This window comes from Ranitomeya variabilis, chromosome 6 (genome assembly GCF_051348905.1).
Source record: "Ranitomeya variabilis isolate aRanVar5 chromosome 6, aRanVar5.hap1, whole genome shotgun sequence".
In the NCBI taxonomy this organism is placed as follows: domain Eukaryota; kingdom Metazoa; phylum Chordata; class Amphibia; order Anura; family Dendrobatidae; genus Ranitomeya; species Ranitomeya variabilis.
The window spans coordinates 148,213,230-148,231,969 of NC_135237.1; the positions used below are offsets into that span (position 1 = coordinate 148,213,230).

The 18,740-nt window shown below is 39.7% G+C and overlaps 1 protein-coding gene across 5 annotated transcripts in view; it reads right to left on the reverse strand.

The window, feature by feature from the left end:
• ZDHHC3 (zDHHC palmitoyltransferase 3) overlaps positions 1–18,740 on the reverse strand; it is a 121,462-nt gene that overhangs the window by 19,648 nt on the left and 83,074 nt on the right. For 4 of the 5 annotated variants that reach the window (XM_077269103.1, XM_077269102.1, XM_077269104.1 and 1 more), the window contains exons 4-6: positions 10,445–10,541; positions 9,694–9,775; positions 8,996–9,126 (exon numbers count right to left, since the gene is read on the reverse strand). In XM_077269103.1, coding sequence (XP_077125218.1) covers positions 8,996–9,126; positions 9,694–9,775; positions 10,445–10,541 — 310 coding nt within the window. Of the gene's footprint in view, positions 1–693; positions 6,011–8,995; positions 9,127–9,693; positions 9,776–10,444; positions 10,542–18,740 lie in introns of those variants that run through there. The other variant, XM_077269106.1, reaches the window with a different exon arrangement.

The window sequence follows — 18,740 nt, forward strand, 5'->3', positions numbered from 1 at the left end:
TTACTACACTGATTTCTAAGACCCCTCAGACCTCTTTGTTAACAATGTGCTAGCTCTATACGGGTTAACCAACTGTCTCACGTGAACATCACAAACTGCTATTATAGACTGGTTTCATTTAGCGATTCTGTCGCCCTATTGCAAGTTTTCAGTGATCTTTGGGCTAGTGGGCGAAAACTAGCGGCTATTAGGCCTCTCTTACATATCGCAAACAATAAAGAAAAAGGTGGCACAACCGATATTGCCTAGAAAAATAAAGATACCAACAATCAAGTCTAATATCAGAGTTTATGTCTTATTAATCATATTTTGGTGTAAGCTTATGCACTGTTTAAGGTCTCCTATACACAGTATACATAGCTCATCCCTCCTCCTTTCACATAGATAGGCAGCTGTTATCTGATACATCAATGAGCTGGCAGTCTTGCTTTTCCCCACGATGGATTTTTAGCAGTTTTTCAAAGTGAACAATGAGTTCAGGATGCAGGGGGAGAAAGAAACATATTTCTCTGATATGTATTACACATTTTTGTATATTCACTTGCACGATTAATTTATGCAAAGTTTGTTAAAAAGACAGTGGCCATTTGACTTCATTCTGGCAACAAGAGAACATATTTTTAATTGTGATTGTTTTTTTCTCCAAAAGTTATATTTTCCATTAACATGAGCGCACATTCACTGTAGCAATGGATACACAATAGACGAGGCACACACTTATTTTCTATGAAAAGTTTTATTGCATTAACATTTTTCTTTTTAGTATGGAAGCTTATACTGTACAGAGCTAAATGAGATGCAGCGTTCACATTTCAACCGAAAACAAAAACATCATTTAGTCTGTCACAACCTAACAAAGTGTTCCTAAGACTTGGGAAGCCCAGTTATAGAGGCCTTTATAATATCCAGCATGAAATCCAGTTCATTACAATCTCTAAAAACGGTATTTTAAATAAGCAAAAAAGACATATAGTACAAGTTATTGTTCAAAAATAATTCAAAAAAATATTCTGTAAAGTTTTATGAATGGAATGTGGAATATACATATCAATATTTATAGCTGTGCACGTGGTATGAAAAATAAGTGTAACGTATGCTCTGAAGCCCAGATATGTGCAGCCTTCGCCACTCCGCCTCAATACTAGATATACTAAAATAGAGTATGATGTCAAGCAGCTATGCACAGATGGGAAGCTTCAGGGTGGGTGTCCTGCAGGAGAGAACTAAAGGATCTGAAGCAGGGCCAAATCCAACTACTAACTGAGCAATATCTACATATAGGCGTGCAGTGTATTGTGGGTAATTAATAGTCTGTGCGCAATTCTGAATTTTTATATCCTGGATGTAAGAAATTGTAGGCATGTTCATTTCTGCAGTTAATTAAAAACAAGCTTCAGGCTATGTTCCCACAATGAGCTTTTCGTGCATTTTTGATGTTAAGAATTCTCTGCACCATTTCCGCACCTATTATATAAATTAGGTTACTTGTGTTTTTTCATTGTGTTTTTTTCATGCGATTTTATTGCGTTTTTGAAGCTACGTTTTTTTTTTTCTCTTTTTGGTGTATCATGCTTTAAATAAAGCTTACCGTATTTTTCGGACTATAAGATGCATCCCAAATTTTCAGAAGGAAAACAGGGAAAGAAAATTAATGCGTCAAATGGGGGTCTTACAGTCTGAATTCAGCTTACCGAGGGGAGTAGGTGGGGGGGGGATCGGCAGCACTGGTGGATCGGGGTCACAGGAGGTGTTCAGTAGTCCGGGCAGACCTGACTCCCATTCGAGGCTGGTGCGGCAGGTTCGCCGACATTTTGTGAAAGCCCGAAGCCCCGCACATTCATTGCTGTAATGCGGTGGCCTCCAGGAAAATGGCTGCCAGAGGTGGCGCATGTGCAGATTGAGATCTCGTCCTCAAGATCTTAATCTACACATGCATTTTTTTTGGTGGCTAGTTTCCCAAAAGCCACCACATTGCAGCAATGGAAGTGCGGGGGCTCAGTGCTTTCACAAAATGTCGGCGAACCTGCACCACCGAGCACAGCCAAACCTACCGCACCAGCCTGGGATGTGAGTCAGATCATAGTCCTACAGCGTCGGACAACTGAACACCCCCCTCTTCCCGGCACAAGACGGACCCCCATTTTCCCTAAACATTTTGTGGGAAAAAAGTGCGTCTTATAGTCTGAAAAATACGGCATATGCGTTTTTGATATGTTTCCATTAAGGAAAAGCACTAAAATCACATGTGCAGATTTTCTGCATCTAATGTAAGTCTATGGGCAGAATCTGCACAGAAAACTCAGCGTACCTGCAAGGGAAATTTACATTTTTCAGATTTGAAACACGCACCGAGGGCAGTTTACACGGAGTAAAAAAAAAACCACAGTGGTCATGAGATTTCTATAAATCCCATCCACTTTGCTGGAACTGTAAGATTGCATTTTTGGTGCAACAAAAATATGCAGCATCAAAAAGGCGCTTTTGATTATGCAGATTTTCTGCATCAATTAGTTAAATCAAGTAATTGGTGTTTTTTTCTTCATTGCATTTTAAGTGCGAATTTTCCATGCATTTTAATAGCTTTTTCCCCTCCAGTTTGTTTCTATTTGGCGTATCAAATTTTAAATATTAAAATATTTCAAATAAATATTGATAAAGTCATGAGCGGATTACATGTGGATTTTACATGTGGATTCTGTGCATCTTATTAAGGTCTATGGGGAAAATCCATAAATTAAACGCAACAGAAATTGACATGCTGCAGATTTAAAAAAGCACAGCAGGTTAAGTTTCATGGCGTTAGAAAAAAACAAAACAGAGTAATAATGAGATTTATGAGTCTCATCCACAAAGCTGGAACGGTATACACTGTGCTTTTGCGCACAAAATAATCATCATGGGAAGATTCTTTTGTATCAAACTATTCTGTAAATAGCAGTACCCAAACCCTTATATTCTTGTGATATTTCTAAGAAGGATCAATTTATAAGAATATTAGGGCTCGGCTGGTCTCAGTCTTACATTTGTATCTTTGGAAGGTTAGCTTCAACGACTGTCAAAGTGGCAACAAAGTGCGCCACGCGGGCACACAACACAAAAACACCACATATAATTATGACAAAGATGATACAGAAAAGAATCTAGAGGCACCATCCATAAATTATACTACCTAAACCGGGGGGGACAGGAAGTTATAGAAAATCTCCAAGAGTAAAGTCATAAAAAAAAGAACAAAAAGGGCTATTGATGCAAAAGTACAAAAAAGAGATTTTATATGCAGATGGAGCTACAAGTACCGGTATCAATAGTGTTTTATCTGTTAATACTCCATGGCAAATGTTTAACAGCTTGTCTTGCAGTTACACGACTTGTAAAAGTGAACATGAAAGAGGGGACTGTATGAATACCAATGGCATGTGAACTCACTGTAAAGACCATTTGCCATGGTATACGTAATAAAAGACTCACGCACGTAGATTACATGTCTCTGACAAACTCGTATGCTATGTACTAAAAAGCTATTAGTGCACAATTCCAGTAAGAAGACGTGATAACTGATATATGACATACTGTCATTATTGGACATGTGACATAACATGATACCCAAAGTCTAACACTCATTGAAGGGAATCTTTCATCCGGATTTCACTCCTCATACTATTTATATGTGAGAAAAAAATTAATTCCTCCATTACTGAAAAATCAGCGTTTGAATTAATATGAAAATGAGACAGTAGATCTGAAACCTCTGTCACTCCAGCTCTATTCCCTGCCCTTTGCCACCTCCTACTGGTTTTATGAAAAATTCTATGCTGTGCGATTTTAGGCACAAGATGATGAAGGGTGGAGAATAGAGCTGGAGTGACAGAGGCTTCAGATCTACCATAGCCATTTCCATATCAATTAAAATAATGATTTCTCAAGAACAGAAGTAGGGACTGGCCATGTAAAGGTATTGCTGGACTTGTCTTTAAAGAGCTACATGCAAATATAATTATTTTGGAGTGTGAAATCCTGCTGTCGAATGTCCCTTTTCATCAATTTTGACGCTCTACATGATTCCGCTGAAGCCTGAGCTGCCCATGATAATGAAGTTATGCTGTTTTGGGCCATTTGAAAGTCAGTATATGAAATATTCTAAGTGAAGTGGATTTCATTTTTCTTAATATGCAAATAAGCAGTGAAGCTCTATGGACTGTACATATATTTACCTGAGAATCTACCTCCAGAGCTTATTTTAAATGAAAGGTGGTGTTACCAACGTGTTACCAATGTGAGACATAGATCAGGAGAGCAGACTGTCAGTCATTACATGTCTCACACTGGTAACGACCCCTTTCATTTAAGTCCTGGAGGCAGATTCTGATGAAGGTCAGTGTCCGGCCCATAGATCTTAGCAGTTCATTTACATACTAAGAAAAACATGGCTCTCTCTGGAATGAAACATTGGATCACAGATAACAAGGTGTCATTTTATTGAGCTTCCTATGACACACATGCCCATATAGATGGCTTTGGAGGGTTGATCCTACTGACAGAAAACAGCTTAATTCTTAAAGGGAATCTGAATTCTAAAAGTTGGGCTGTATGAGGTATAGTATAATAAATATGTGTAACCTATTCATCAGTTTCTACATTGTTGGGTTGATTGCTCCACAGCAAATCTCTGCAGACACCCCTATATGATGAAATGTCCCTCTGGCAGAAAAGGTTTGCACGTAATCAGATCATGTTAGTGACCAAATTCACTTTAAGTCTGTGAAGCCCACAAAATTGATAAATGGAGTGTATTGAAAATATTATAAATAGTATATTTTAAGTCTGTACTGCCCATCTTTTTCAAAACCCCTTTAATAGTCCTTTCAGTATGTCACCAGGGTGGAGGAAATTTTAGAAATAACAGAATTCTTAAAGTATATATACCGTCTACATATATGCACATATATACGGTATATATATATATATATATATATATATATATATATATATTGTATGACATACTTGGCTATAAAAGAAACACTTGATAAGAAGCATGCAGAATAATACATTTTGAACTATGAGCGTGCGTGAGGGCAACAAAATATGGCTGAAATTCACACATACATACAGTTTTACTTCAAATCGGTGAAATTTTCACACTGAAACTTAATGGTCTCATGGATTTTCCTGGAAAACTGTGCAATCACAGCCAACTGATGTAAAAACATCCCTGATTTGCAGTGAATCTACATTCCGGTGTGATTTTCATCTGCTATACATGGACTCTCCATTAATCCTGCCCCCACAGTTGTGAAATGCATTATCAAGCTTCGGTGGACATTGTAAAAACCTTTTCTAATATGGACTTCTCACAAGAGAATGGATATGTAATTACTGCAAAAATGGAGAACTTTACAGATCTATACGACTACTACTACATATAAGAACTTCTATGATAACAGATGTGTCTTCATCTTCCTTCAACACAAGATTTTCGAAATTTGCAATTCAAGTTTTCCTCAGAAACAATGCATCCTAATGACTAGGCCCAGAACAAGTTAGTGGTTAGTTGGCACAGTCAGCTATGGCAAATGATGGCAGACAAAGTCAAGTCAGGTTGGTTAGCAGAGCTGGAAGTAGTAAAGAAGAGAGACAATCATTGTGTTATCGTGAAGAAATAAGAGAATCAAATGAAACAAAGGTTCCAGAAAACAGGAGCAAACAAAACTGCTGTATGTTGGCGGCTTCTTCTCAGCAGGACCTCTTGGCCATTTCAAAAATAGAGTTGTATTTTTGTGAAACATTCAATGTCAAGCTGGTAAATGGAAGTAATGTGGTGTCTTTCTGTGCAGCAAAGCTGGCACAGAAATCCTCATACCACATACTGGTAAGGATCTGCTTTTCCCTGGTCTGGTGTAGCGAGGGGGCTAAGCCATGCTATTGAGAATGGGTGGCCAAATACTGCCTTCAGGTTCATCCACTTTGTTTTTTTAGCCCATCTTCTCTCTTCCTTTTTCAACTGTTCTATTCCCTGAAAATAAAAAAGAAACTTTCAGTAAAGATGGATGACTGTGGCTCGATGTCACAGGACTATATAATGATTATAATGAGTTTCTGGTAGTGCTATGACATGGGCCAAGGTGGTGGAGTCATTTAGAGCTCCAAAACGAGGGACAAGTAATGGATAGATTGTATGTAATTTCTAGGAATTCTGCATCTTCATCAAATGCTTCTAATCAAAAACCTAAGCCACCAACACCACAGAGCAGTCATAAAACACATGTTTAAGAGGATTATAGTTTTAGAATAAAGAATACAATGTTACAGAAAGCATCAGACATGACAAGCTAATGTGCACACAACATTCTGCTACTGCAATCTCAGTATTAATACATTATTGAATAAGTGTGGTAAGATCTAAGAACTAGTTGTATCTCAGGTTATGCTTTGCTTGTAGTGTATGTTCAATTGTTGCCAAAGATAAACCTACATCAGTTTCCGCATATATTTTGTTAACAGAAGCGGTGGTCTGGGCACTAAACCCACCAAATTGCTATAAAGACCTGTGGCACCCCACTGAACATCAAATCCCTTTGGCTTTTGCTGCCTTTCCGTGTAGCACCAATTACATTGGTTGCACATTGTCCTATCTGCACTCTTCTCTCCAAGAGGAGCCTCAAGATCTAGAGAGGGGCAGTACTCAGTAATGAGACCCCAGAAATTACAATAGATGAAAAAACTAGAGGGCAAAATTTGTTAGGCCAATTTTTCACAGTCTGCATACAGGCCACAACTGTAACTGATGGATTACTAGACAACAAATCTTAATAATTGCCCCACACGAGTCAGATGATCTTCAGAATGGTTTCATGTCTCCTGACCCAAACTCAACAGCTTCAAAGGCATGTGAACCATGAGAGCCGCCTAAAGGGGATGTCCTACTTCTTCATTTCACCTTGCTGGTACACCACTGAAGCTAGTTATTTGCTGCAGCAGTGGCAGATGGTGCATATTCGAGGCAGCCAAGTAAGCATTTACCAGCAGGGAAGGTCAGAGTTACATCGCTTGAAAAACAGGGGAATTTAACAGATGAGCACGTTTTCTTTATTATCCCCTTTAGACTTCTTGGGAAAATTTTACCCAATGCCAACCCCCCACCCACCTCGATTAAGCACTGGTAACAGTACTGGAGCTTCAGCTAATTTTCTTCAATATTAGCACACAGATGGAGAATTACATTGTCCTGTACAAAATAAATGATAAACCATTACCACTACCCAAGTAGCAGGAAGCAACCTTATAATCTATGTAAAGAGTTCAATGCCACATATACAAGGTGAATGGAGCCACCATGTTGGAAATTAGGATCTGACACCAAGATTAAAGTTAAATGGGAAAGTAGAGCAGTCAGGAAACACAGCGAGGAATTAGAAACCACTGCCATCATCTGTGATAGTTAAGAAGCCAATATAACAGTGTATCTAGCTTTTTATGTGAACTCATTCATATAGTTAGACTTCCAATAGTGAACATCGAGTAAAGGAAGATCATTAGAGACAACCACCAGTGGGGCTGTGAACTGGGAGAAGCAGGCAGAGGGGAGGCGGATGTCGTGTCGCCTTGTGAGTAATAGTCTGAGGGTTGAGATATCAGTTCCTCTCCATGCAAACATTACTGTAGCAGGCTAGGGGAGCAACTCATATCTTTAAGAATAACAATGTATGTGGTAAAGAGAATAGTTCCTCTATTGGCAATTAATATCATAGGAGTCTGGCAACAGTGAGGACTAGGGCTATATTGTCGAAAACTGACTCTAACAGTGAATTCAATTCCTTTATATCATGGCGCAAGGCACACAGTCAGTGGAGGGGTTCTGCGTACACTAAAGCTGCCCATAAACATTTATTGAGGTAAAAAGGCCAAATTCAGTAGGACTGTTGGACCATATTTTGCATACGAGGTGTCCTCACTCACTGATGGCGGCGTACATTGGGGAAACAAGGATCAGGCAGGATGTATTTAGACAGACCTGACCCTATGTTCCTATAGGAGATAAGCCGCTGTCAGGAGAGAGCAGAGGCTTATTATACTTCTCCCAAATGTGTGTGGAAAATACGTATGGCTTGCGAAATGGATAATTCGGACAAATAGCTGGTGCCCAATGTCGATCTAAAATGTATGGGCATCTGAAAGTATATGGGCACCTTTGAGGACATTTTTCTTTTTTGAAGAAGCTCAGTCACCAAGTCCAATGTGGGCAGTTCATGCTCTTATTTTATTCCCACTGCTCTCCCGAGTATTAGTTTTTTGGTGATGGTTTTTGTTTAACTCTTCCAAAGAGTTCCAGAGTTTGGACCTTTTTATTCAGTGCTAATGTTTATGGTCTTTACCATATGGGCGTGGTTCACTGGGTAGTTATGCAGACCAGCCTAAAGGCAAGCACCCAGAGAATTCTGTGAGCAATGCCCCACAGCAAAGACCAGTGGCGTAACTTGAAACTCATGGGCCCCGATGGGAAAGCTCCAACGGGGCCTCTAAATATTTTAAATCTTTAATAGCAATAGTCTTTTTCTATAGGCCAAAGGGACTTTTAGGGCCCCCTAGGTTCCAGAGCCTGGTGCGATTGCAACCCCTGCACCTGTTGTAGTTACATCCCTGGCAAAGACCATAAAATAAGCACTACATAAAAAGGCCAATACCTGGAACCACATAGTGGATTAAAAAAAAAAAAATCAAAACTCAGGGGAGCAGTGAGATCAAAATAAGAAAAAAAAATGGGATACTTTTGACCTGTTGATAGATCTTCTGTAAAGGGTTTGTCCACAGCCGCTCGATTTTGCATGTGATATGAGCCATGTAACATGTGACATGTCTTAGGCTCATATCACAGAGCCTAAGACTTACTTGCAACTAACTGAAATTTCCTGATAACAAGGACACTAATAACACATATAACATGATTTCAATGAACAATTCTAGTATGAACAGAGGCGAGAAGGACAAATGAGGAACTCACCGTTTCATCAGTACAGATGGAGTGTACTTGTGTGCCAAACATCACCGCCGTGAAGATGAGGAATAGTAAACCCTCAAAGCACAGCAGAATAAGGAGGATGACTGTGGTAGGGGGAGAGAAGGAGCTGCACTCTATGGGAACAAGATAACAGCAAAAATTAGAGGATGTGTAGTCAGCCAAGTGCAAGCTTGTCAGTGTACAAAGAGCAGGTTTTTCAAGTATTTATATAATGGAAAAAGGGATTATACTTATAATTGGTATGTGTTTCAGCTCTAGAACCTTATCTTTTCTGGTTCTATACGGCGACCCCCTTTACAGTGGTGCTCCGGACCACTTGACAGATATTGCTGCAATTTTTGGCTAGGAATGACCGATGCAGAGTAAAAATGAAAAGGATGCAGCACTCCAGTACCTTCATCTTCTCAATATGTCATCATTTACTGAAACAAGAATACCCCTTAGGAAAACATATCTAAAATGTTTGCCAAGAACTTTAACAAAGCATCTGTGACCAATCACTGACACTGTAAAGGTTTCTGTGGGCAATGGCAGCAGTGCTCAGCTGATCGCACGTCTAAAATATAGACATAGTAAATTAATAAAAAATAAAATGTCCTAAGGTGAGAGCTTTGCCCTGCCTATACCCAGTCTGTGCCAGCTTACAATGCCATTAAACATTTCAGTGCGTATTTACTCACTTGTCCAGTCTTCTTCAAAACAGTACAGGAAATGAAACCCTACCATGATGAGGGCATGCAAGGAAATCAGGGCTATGTACATCTGAAAAAGAGAGAAAATGTCAGCCCTAAGACATCCACAGACAGAAAATTCAATTTCACAAGATTATCTAGATTATTTCACTTTCATCCAAAATACAAAAAGCTAAACTTGATGTTAGGTTTCAGAAAATGTATTATATGGCTTCTAGATGGCCCTCACTAAAATTAAAGGCTTGATGTATCGGGCACTGACAGGAGATGACAAATCAGATGATCATATAGGGAGGAAGGAGGTGCTGGACACATTGGATTCTTGTATTCCTTTGTGATCGGTGGTGCTCCTAGAGATTGGACCCCACCGATCATATTACTGCATACACAAGTAATATATAAAAACGTTATTAGGTGGGCATACCCAGTAAGGTTGGGTTCACCAGCAGGGGTAATGGTGCAGTAGAAAGCTGCACCGCTACCACACCATAAAAAATATGTGCATTTATGTAGTTTTGTCAGATTTCTAAAAAAATTGTGGCTTTGACCACATGGACTATTTTTATCTTAAATGGTCGTCAAACTGTGGCAAACCATGTGGTATGTCATGACAATCGGATATGAGTAAATATATGCCCACAGTCAATATGAGGCTGGCTTTAAAGACTTATGTGCTGAAGTACATAACCTGATATCATCGGCATATCAATACTTTAAGATTTTAAGATCAGATACTCACAGTGAACAAAACAAAAAATTTCTGGTTGCTTTCGCCCACGCAGTTATTAACCCATGGACAATGATGATCCATCTTCTTGATGCATCTTTTACATACACTAATGAGATAAAACATTAATATGCATTTAAGGCATTTAGTTTTGTTCAATGAAGCAATGGCAAAATCACCTTGTCATTCATGTTAAGGCGTTTTACAATTATTCTGCATCATACAGACCTGCTGTGGAGTCAACAATCTGCAGCATGTCCTCTAATCCGCAGCGGGAAAATTTGTTATATTTAAGGTTGTGTGCACACGTTGCTGATTTTTTGCGTTTTTTTTCGTGTTTTTTTGCGATAAAAACGCTATACGTGTGTAGCTCGTTATTTATATATTTGTGGGTGTGATTATATATATCTGATTTTTACATATCTGCTTTGTGCATAAATCAGCCTTCATTAATACATGGGCATTTTTTATGGTCCTTCTTGCTGGTTTATGGCATTATAACAGGACACATATTTATTGTGATTCAATATGTGACTATACAGTTTTGTACCCTTTTGGTGATATATGTCAACTGTGTTCCCTGTGTACCCCCATATATGTAGCTTATAGCGATACATGTCTTGTCATAACGTGACTTTTTCCTTCCAGCTGTTCTGTTTCATGTGGCTTTGCACTGTTTCATGCCACTGTGCTACTTATTACTATTACCACTCCTGCAGTATATTAATTACAAGCTGCGCTTTCCCTTCTCTGCTCCTCTGCGGACCGCTGTCTATTTTGACGGCGCATGCGCAGTGGTGTATTATGGGCAGAGACATCTGCCCATTACTTTCATTTTCTCCCCTGCTGTCTGCGCATGCGCCACTTCGTGGGCGGGACCAATTCCCTCTAGTTCCGGTCCTGTGCGTCTCCACCGCTCCGTCACACACGTGTGTGCACTTGGCACCGGGCATACAGATATATTAGGTCAACGCTACGGTGGGTAAGTCACTTCCCCTGACGAAGCGGCTCTCGGAAGCCGCGATACGCGTTGGGTCCTTCCACCCTGTTGTTCTGCTCTTGCCACCGGCCACTCAGGCTTCCTCAACTTCCTGTAGGTTCCATTGGTTATCTTTTCCACACGTACGTTTGGTCCCTTATGGCCCAGGTCTTGGGATATTGCTATTTGCCGTGAGCATTGTCTCACATTGTGGGCCACCGTTCATGGTGTTCGGGGCCCTGCTAGACTAGGCTGAACCTATTACCTACAGGGGTTTATGGACCATTGTAGTTTATACTCTTCCTAGCAATATCTGGCTACTGTTTGGCTATTATACTCAGCATTTTACTGCTATATTTATATATTTATCTGCCAGTATTGCAGCCTTCTCTCTATGCCAGGTGGTTGTTATGATGTACATGCATAATTATACTTTTCATATGTTTTTTTGAGCAGACATATGGGTGGATATGGGTATCTTTCATGTTTTTAATCTGTTTTTAATTTTTGTCTACCAATAAAGTTGTTCCCTTTTTTCATTACTCATTGGTGGTGTGCAGTTCCTATGGGTGGCTACTTTTCTTGTTCTATTAGTTGTTATATTTTAGCCACTTTACTGCACCCCCGCCCTCTGTATATTACGCATAATTGTAGTGCGCCAGCTATTCTTGTTGTGGCTCAAAAACGCTATAAAACCGCAAAAAAAAAAGCATACAATATGCATCCCATCGTTTAGAATGAATTCCGCATGTTTTGTGCACATGATGCGTTTTTTTCCGCATGTTCATTAATTTTGCGTTTTTTTTGCAGATTTCCCACTATAAAATGCATTGGGAAATGTCCGGAAAAAAACGCATCAAAAACGCACCAAAAACGCGCAAAAAACTGCAAGGGACTGCATGTGCTCATGGTGGACACTGTATTGCATCTGTACAGTATGTTACGGTTTTCATGTGTTTGTGTTGTTAAATATATGGACATCATGAGAGATAGGGGTAATAAGGTCGCTTTTAAGGAATTTGGCTGTCGGTGTACTACATAGCATTAGTAGCATTGTACATTTTTCCTGCAGGGTGAATATCTCGGTCACTGTGGCTGACTTCAAGATGGTTCTGATATGAACATGTCAACACAGCAACAGATCAGAACAGAGCAAAGTACTGCAGTGCGCAGGCACCGGGCCTCTCTGGCCTTTCCCAGCGCCTGCGCACTGCAGTACTTTGCTCTGCCCTCTACATGGCAGATAAGTATGCCTGCACAGGAGCGCGGTGCCGGGGAGCGATGAAGAAGCAGGAATGCGGCATCACAAGAAGATGGGAGGAGCCGGACCCAGACCTGTGACACCCATCGGACCGCACAGGACTGCCCACCCGGGTGATTATAATAAAACTTATTTTTCTTCACTTGCAGGTCAGACCGGGGGCATATCTACAGCGTTATAGAATGCTGTATATCAGCCCTGAAAGGCAGTGGCTGCATCTTATAGCGGGCAAAACATGTGACAGGTTCCCTTGAACATAAAGTACAATGCGTCACGGAAAAACAATCTCAATCAATTAGGTCTGTTGAAGCGTTCCAGAGTGATTACGATATAAAGTGACACTGGTCAGATTTGAAAAAATTGGCCCTGTCACTAAGGGGTTAACATGCCAATTGTGGCTGGTGTCTGGTTGTAATACTGCCCAGCTAGTGTTAGTGCTTCGACTAGCAGCACCCATATTGTTAGCAATTATTATTTTTTTTTTATTAACATCCAATTTGTACAACACTACAATTACATTTACAATCTTCACAATACCACTTATTCAACCCTTGCAAAAAAGGATGCAACAAGAAATGCTAGATACATACGTGTACAAAACGCAAAATGCATCAGTGGGCCCTGGCATATGTGTTGCATGTACAGTTCTCAAATTGGACTAGTAAAGGGAGTGTGCAAAAACATATGCACAGTTCAATATTTTTATTTTCTTTAAAACATTTTTTTTTTTTTTTACAAAATTCAACCCCCTACCTAAAATGACTAAATAAGAAATGCAAAGCAGGTACATGACCAAAAAGCCAGCACCTGAACCAGGGCGCTGTATTAGACTGACATTTACGAATGTAAAATTTGACAAATAAAACAGATGTGCAAAGAGAAAGAAAAAATAGTTTGCCACACACACTTTATGAGGTACACAGTCAAAGTTAAATGTCTGGAATTGTGGATTTTATTTTCCACACTTCACAAAAAAATATTGTACAAGAATTGTCTTTAGTAACTATTGTGCTCTTTTGCTTCTGCTTTCTAGTGCATTAAAAATGAAGACAAACTGTATAGATGTAATTCAAATGCAGCAGCACAGATGTCAGCTACACCATATCGCTGATCAATCACACAAAGTCTGGCACTGCTGCTGTCACCTTTGCTACTATTGCCAGAGTACTACTTTCACCTTCTTCACGGCTGCAGTTATTCCATGCATCACTGTCTAGAGTATTTGTCCAATGTTTTAGGGATACCTCTTCCTGTTTCTTTTGCTGAGCTGTGAGCTCTAATGTCCTCTTACTATCTTGAAATAAACCGAAAATGGCTCCGACACTCTTTTGCAAGCTATCATAGTCCCTCCTGATTGGCTATGCTATACAATGTGATATGACTGATGCAATCTGCTGCAATGTGTACAAAGGCAGAAAATTTGAATGAATGAGATTTGTGCAAATCAATAGCGAATTTTTAGAATTCACATTGACTTATGTCAACTATGTCTAATATATTGATTGAAAAAAAAATCACATTTAAAAAGAAATATATACATTTACATAAAACGCATGATTTAAATTCACTTTATACAGGATGAAAAGAAGCCTTTTATTTGTGTATGCAGGTATCCCGACAATTCTTCCTTCTAAACTATTTGGCACATCTCTATAACGTTTAAAGATTGAACTCCCTAAAATACAAAAGCCCCAGTGGTATGGGACTAATGTTGATCCTAGTGGTTACCCCACGCACTATTGATTTTAGAGCACAGAATCAGTAACTACTACAAAGAACTCATTGCCAATTACTGTATTACCAGTAACAGGAAACACGAAGATAAAGCTGATTTTACAAGTGCCATTTCCAGTTTTTAATTCTAAAATAATAATGTTCTCCAAGCATGAAATAATTATTATTGCCTGGACCAATGACGTTGTTTTCCGTGTTGCCCCTCTGAAATGTAAGTACTTAATAGAGCTCTATTATCCAGAAATGTTGTATACCTGACTCGAAAGCTTCAATTTGGTAAATCCTACTTGATCTCACCCCACCCAAATTTGAAGATATAGAGCTAATCTCTATACCCCTAATTAAAGCACATCTGTTAATAAAATATGATGTCTATTTAACATCAATAACCGATATAATCACAGCTTGACTAAGCCTCCAAACACAAGAAACTATTGTACAATACTATAATACAGCTGACTCATAAATACCAGCATTACCAGTTCAAGAGGGACCAGTATGCCTTACGGGAAAGTAATAAAATCACCAAGAATAGTTACTAGATTTTGTAGATGGGCTGTTGATCCAGGGATTAATTCTGATTATAACAATAAGAGTTGGGAAGGAATTTGTTCGTATAATATGGGGAATTTAGCAATGGCCCCAAAAGGCTTTTGCCTTCCTCTGGATCAACACAGTAGGACCAACACAGTCATGAGCAGTCAGGAGAAGGGGCAAGCGACAGGGTCATAATTACATGGTGTGTGGGCCACAATGGAAGAAGAGTTGTCTTGGGCTACAAATTAAATACATTAACACTAACGAAAGCTGATGAGCCAAAAAAAAGCAAGTGCATAATTTTCGTGATATCTGAGACCACATGGTAGAAAATAAGTCATCATATAATCCTACTTATGAAGCGGCCCATTGGGAGAGTGTTTTAAAATCATCGAGCAGGTCCTAATATTGTGATAATATAGAAAATATACATATCTAAGTAATAAAATGTCACTGATTTTTCAACATTTTATTATGAAAGTAAAAGAAAAGAGGGCACATAAAACTAGTGGGATATTTGACATTGTATTTGAGAAACTAGTGCAATATCTGGCTTGATGGAAGTTGTCGTCCATGACTACATTTTATTTGCCCATAGTCTTGCAGACATAAAGAATAATAAATAGTGATGAGCGAGTGTACTCGTTGCTCAGGTTTTCCCGAGAACGCTCGGGTGACCTCCGAGTATTTATGACTGCTCGGAGATTTAGTTCTCATTGCGGCAGCTGAATGATTTACAGCTACTAGCCAGCTTGATTACATGTGGGGATTCCCTAGTAACCAGGCAACCCCCACATGTACTCAGTCTGGCTAGTAGCTGTAAATCATTCAGCTGCTGCGATGAAAACTAAATCGCCGAACAGTCATAAATACTCGGGAGGTCACCCGAGCGTTCTCGGGAAAACCTGAGCAACGAGTACACTCATTCATCACTAATAATAAACACAACAATACTGGTATGAAACTATGAGACTACTGTATACATCACATAGGGTACACTCAGACTGCTGTATACATCACATAGGATACACAGAGACTGATGTATATTCATCACAAAGGATACACTGAGACATGTGATATGCTGAGACTCTGCTGCATACATCACGTAAGATACACAGACTGCTGTATACATTACATAGGATACACTGAGACTGTTGTACACAGCACACATGATATACTGAGACTCTGCTGCATACATCACGTAAGATACACAGACTGCTGTATACATCACATAAGTGACACAGATACTTTGCTATAGATATCACCCAGACCATGAACATTGGGGAAAATTACAGGCTGCAACTTCCTGTTGCCCTGCAGGAGCAGATTTAACTCACACTGTGGCTGCAGAGCTACAATGGTGGGAACAAGATAGGAGGGCAGAGCACTAAATCAGCTTACAGAGAATATCCTGACACTGGCTGGTGTCAAATGTAATCCAGCTTTTTGTGCGCTGCCGCGGTATATAGTACTGAATGTTACTTCTACAAGTGCTTCTGTGCAGAAAAATAAAAGGCAGCCAGCTGTTTTTCCAGGACCTGGCTCACTATGCATTTGATCACTGCAACCCACTGAGAATCTACCCGATTAGGGAGATGGCCAGTCTGTGCCTGTTTGGGCCTTTCCACAGCCCTCTCAACTGCAAAAGCAGGGCGAGACAAAAGACCAAGTGAGAAGAGCGGCAGGCGATGTACAGGTGCTTCTCACAAAAATAGAATATCATCAAAAAGTTAATTTATTTCAGTTCTTCAATACAAAAAGTGAAACTCATATATGATATAGAGTGATTACAAACAGAGTGATCTATTTCAAGTGTTTATTTCTGTTAATGTTGATGATTATGGCTTATAGCCAATGAAAACCCAAAAGTCATCATCTCAGTAAATTAGAATAATTAACAAAAAACATCTGCAAAGGCTTCCTAAGCGTTTAACAAGGTCCCTTAGTCTGTTTAAGTAGGCTCCACAATCATGGGGAAGACTGCTGACTTGACAGATGTCCAGAAGGCAGTCATTGACACATTCCACAAGCAGGGTAAGCCACAAAAGGTCATTGCTAAAGAAGCCGGCTGTTCACAGTGCTGTATCCAAGCATTTTAATGGAACGGAGAAGTGTGGTAGAAAAAAGTGCACAAGCAACCGGGATAACCGCAGCCTTGAAAGGATTGTTAAGAAAAGACCATTCAAAAATTTGGGGGAGATTCACAAGGAGTGGACTGCTGCTGGAGTCACTGCTTCAAGAGCCACCACACACATACATATCCCGGAGATGGGTTACAATAGTCGCATTCCTTGTGTCAAGCCACTCATGGCCAATAGAGAATGCCAGAAGTGTAATATCTGGGCCAAGGAGAAAAAGAACTGGACTGTTGCTCAGTGGTTCAAGCTGTTGTTTCCGATGAAAGTAAATTTTGCATTTCATTTGGAAATCAAGGTCCCAGAGTCTGGAGGAAGAGTGGAGAGGCCACAATCCAAGCTGCTTGAGGTCTAGTGTGACGGTCCACAATCAGTGATGGTTTGGGGAGCCATGTCATCTGCTGGTGTAGGTCCACTGTGTTTTATTAAGACCAAAGTCAGCGCATTCGTCTACCATGAAATTTTAGAGCACTTCATGCTTCCCTCTGCTGATAAGCTTTTTGGAGATGGAAATTTCATTCTCCAGCAGGACTTGGCACCTGTCCACGCTGCTAAAAGTACCAATACCCGTTTAAAAAAAAAAAAGTATCACTGTGCTTGATTGGCCAGCAAACTCGCCTGACTTTAACCCCATAGAGAATCTATGGGGTATTGTCAAGAGGCAGATGAGAGACACCAGACCCAACAATTCAGACAAGCTAAAGGCTGCTATCAAAGCAACCTGGGCTTTCATAACACCTCAGCAGTGCCACAGGCTGATCGACTCCATGCCACGTTGCATTGATGCAGTAATTGATGCAAAAGGAGCCCCGGCCAAGTATTGAGTGCATTTACTGAACATACATTTCTGTAGGCCAACATTTCGGATTGTAAAATAATTTTTCAAGCTGGTGCAATAAAGTATTCTAATTTACTGAGATAAAGACTTTTGGGTTTTCATTCACTGTAAGCCATAATCATCAACATTAACAGAAATGAACACTTGAAATAGATCCCTCTGTAATGACTCTATATAATATATGAGTTTCACCTTTTGTATTGACGAACTGAAATAAATTAACTTTTTGATGATATTCTAATTTTGTGAGAAGCACCTGTATGAGGAGCCACAGAGGCGTGGAAGTACCCGTAATAATCATATAAAAATTCTTACCTGACTTGTAATTGACATTAAATGCCTAATGGCACAATAGTGGGTTGAAATAATTGCTGCGTTGAGTACATGTAAAATCTGATTATGTTAATTCCACTGTTTGCCCTTGGAGGACACACAAACTAGAATGAATTAATTTGAAACCACGAATGTGTACAAAGAGCGACAGTGTACATTACGTATGGTTATTTTATGTGACATGTCAACATCCAATCACAAAATAATTTCAGAATGTTTTTACGATTTTGTGTTGGTCAGCATTCATAATTAAACTGGGCCACGTGTAGGACACTCTCAGGTAATGGTTAGGAGGACTAGTCATGATGATATGCTGGCCTTAAAGCCCATTTAGATGTATACAAGTCAATCTGCGCTTGTTTAAAAAGGCCAACAAAATCTGTATGTGGGATAACGATCGTTAATATAATTGCATTGGTCCTATACAGCATCATCTTGCCGGCAGCATATTCTCACTTTACATAAAGCGATGAGCACCCAACAACGTTTGT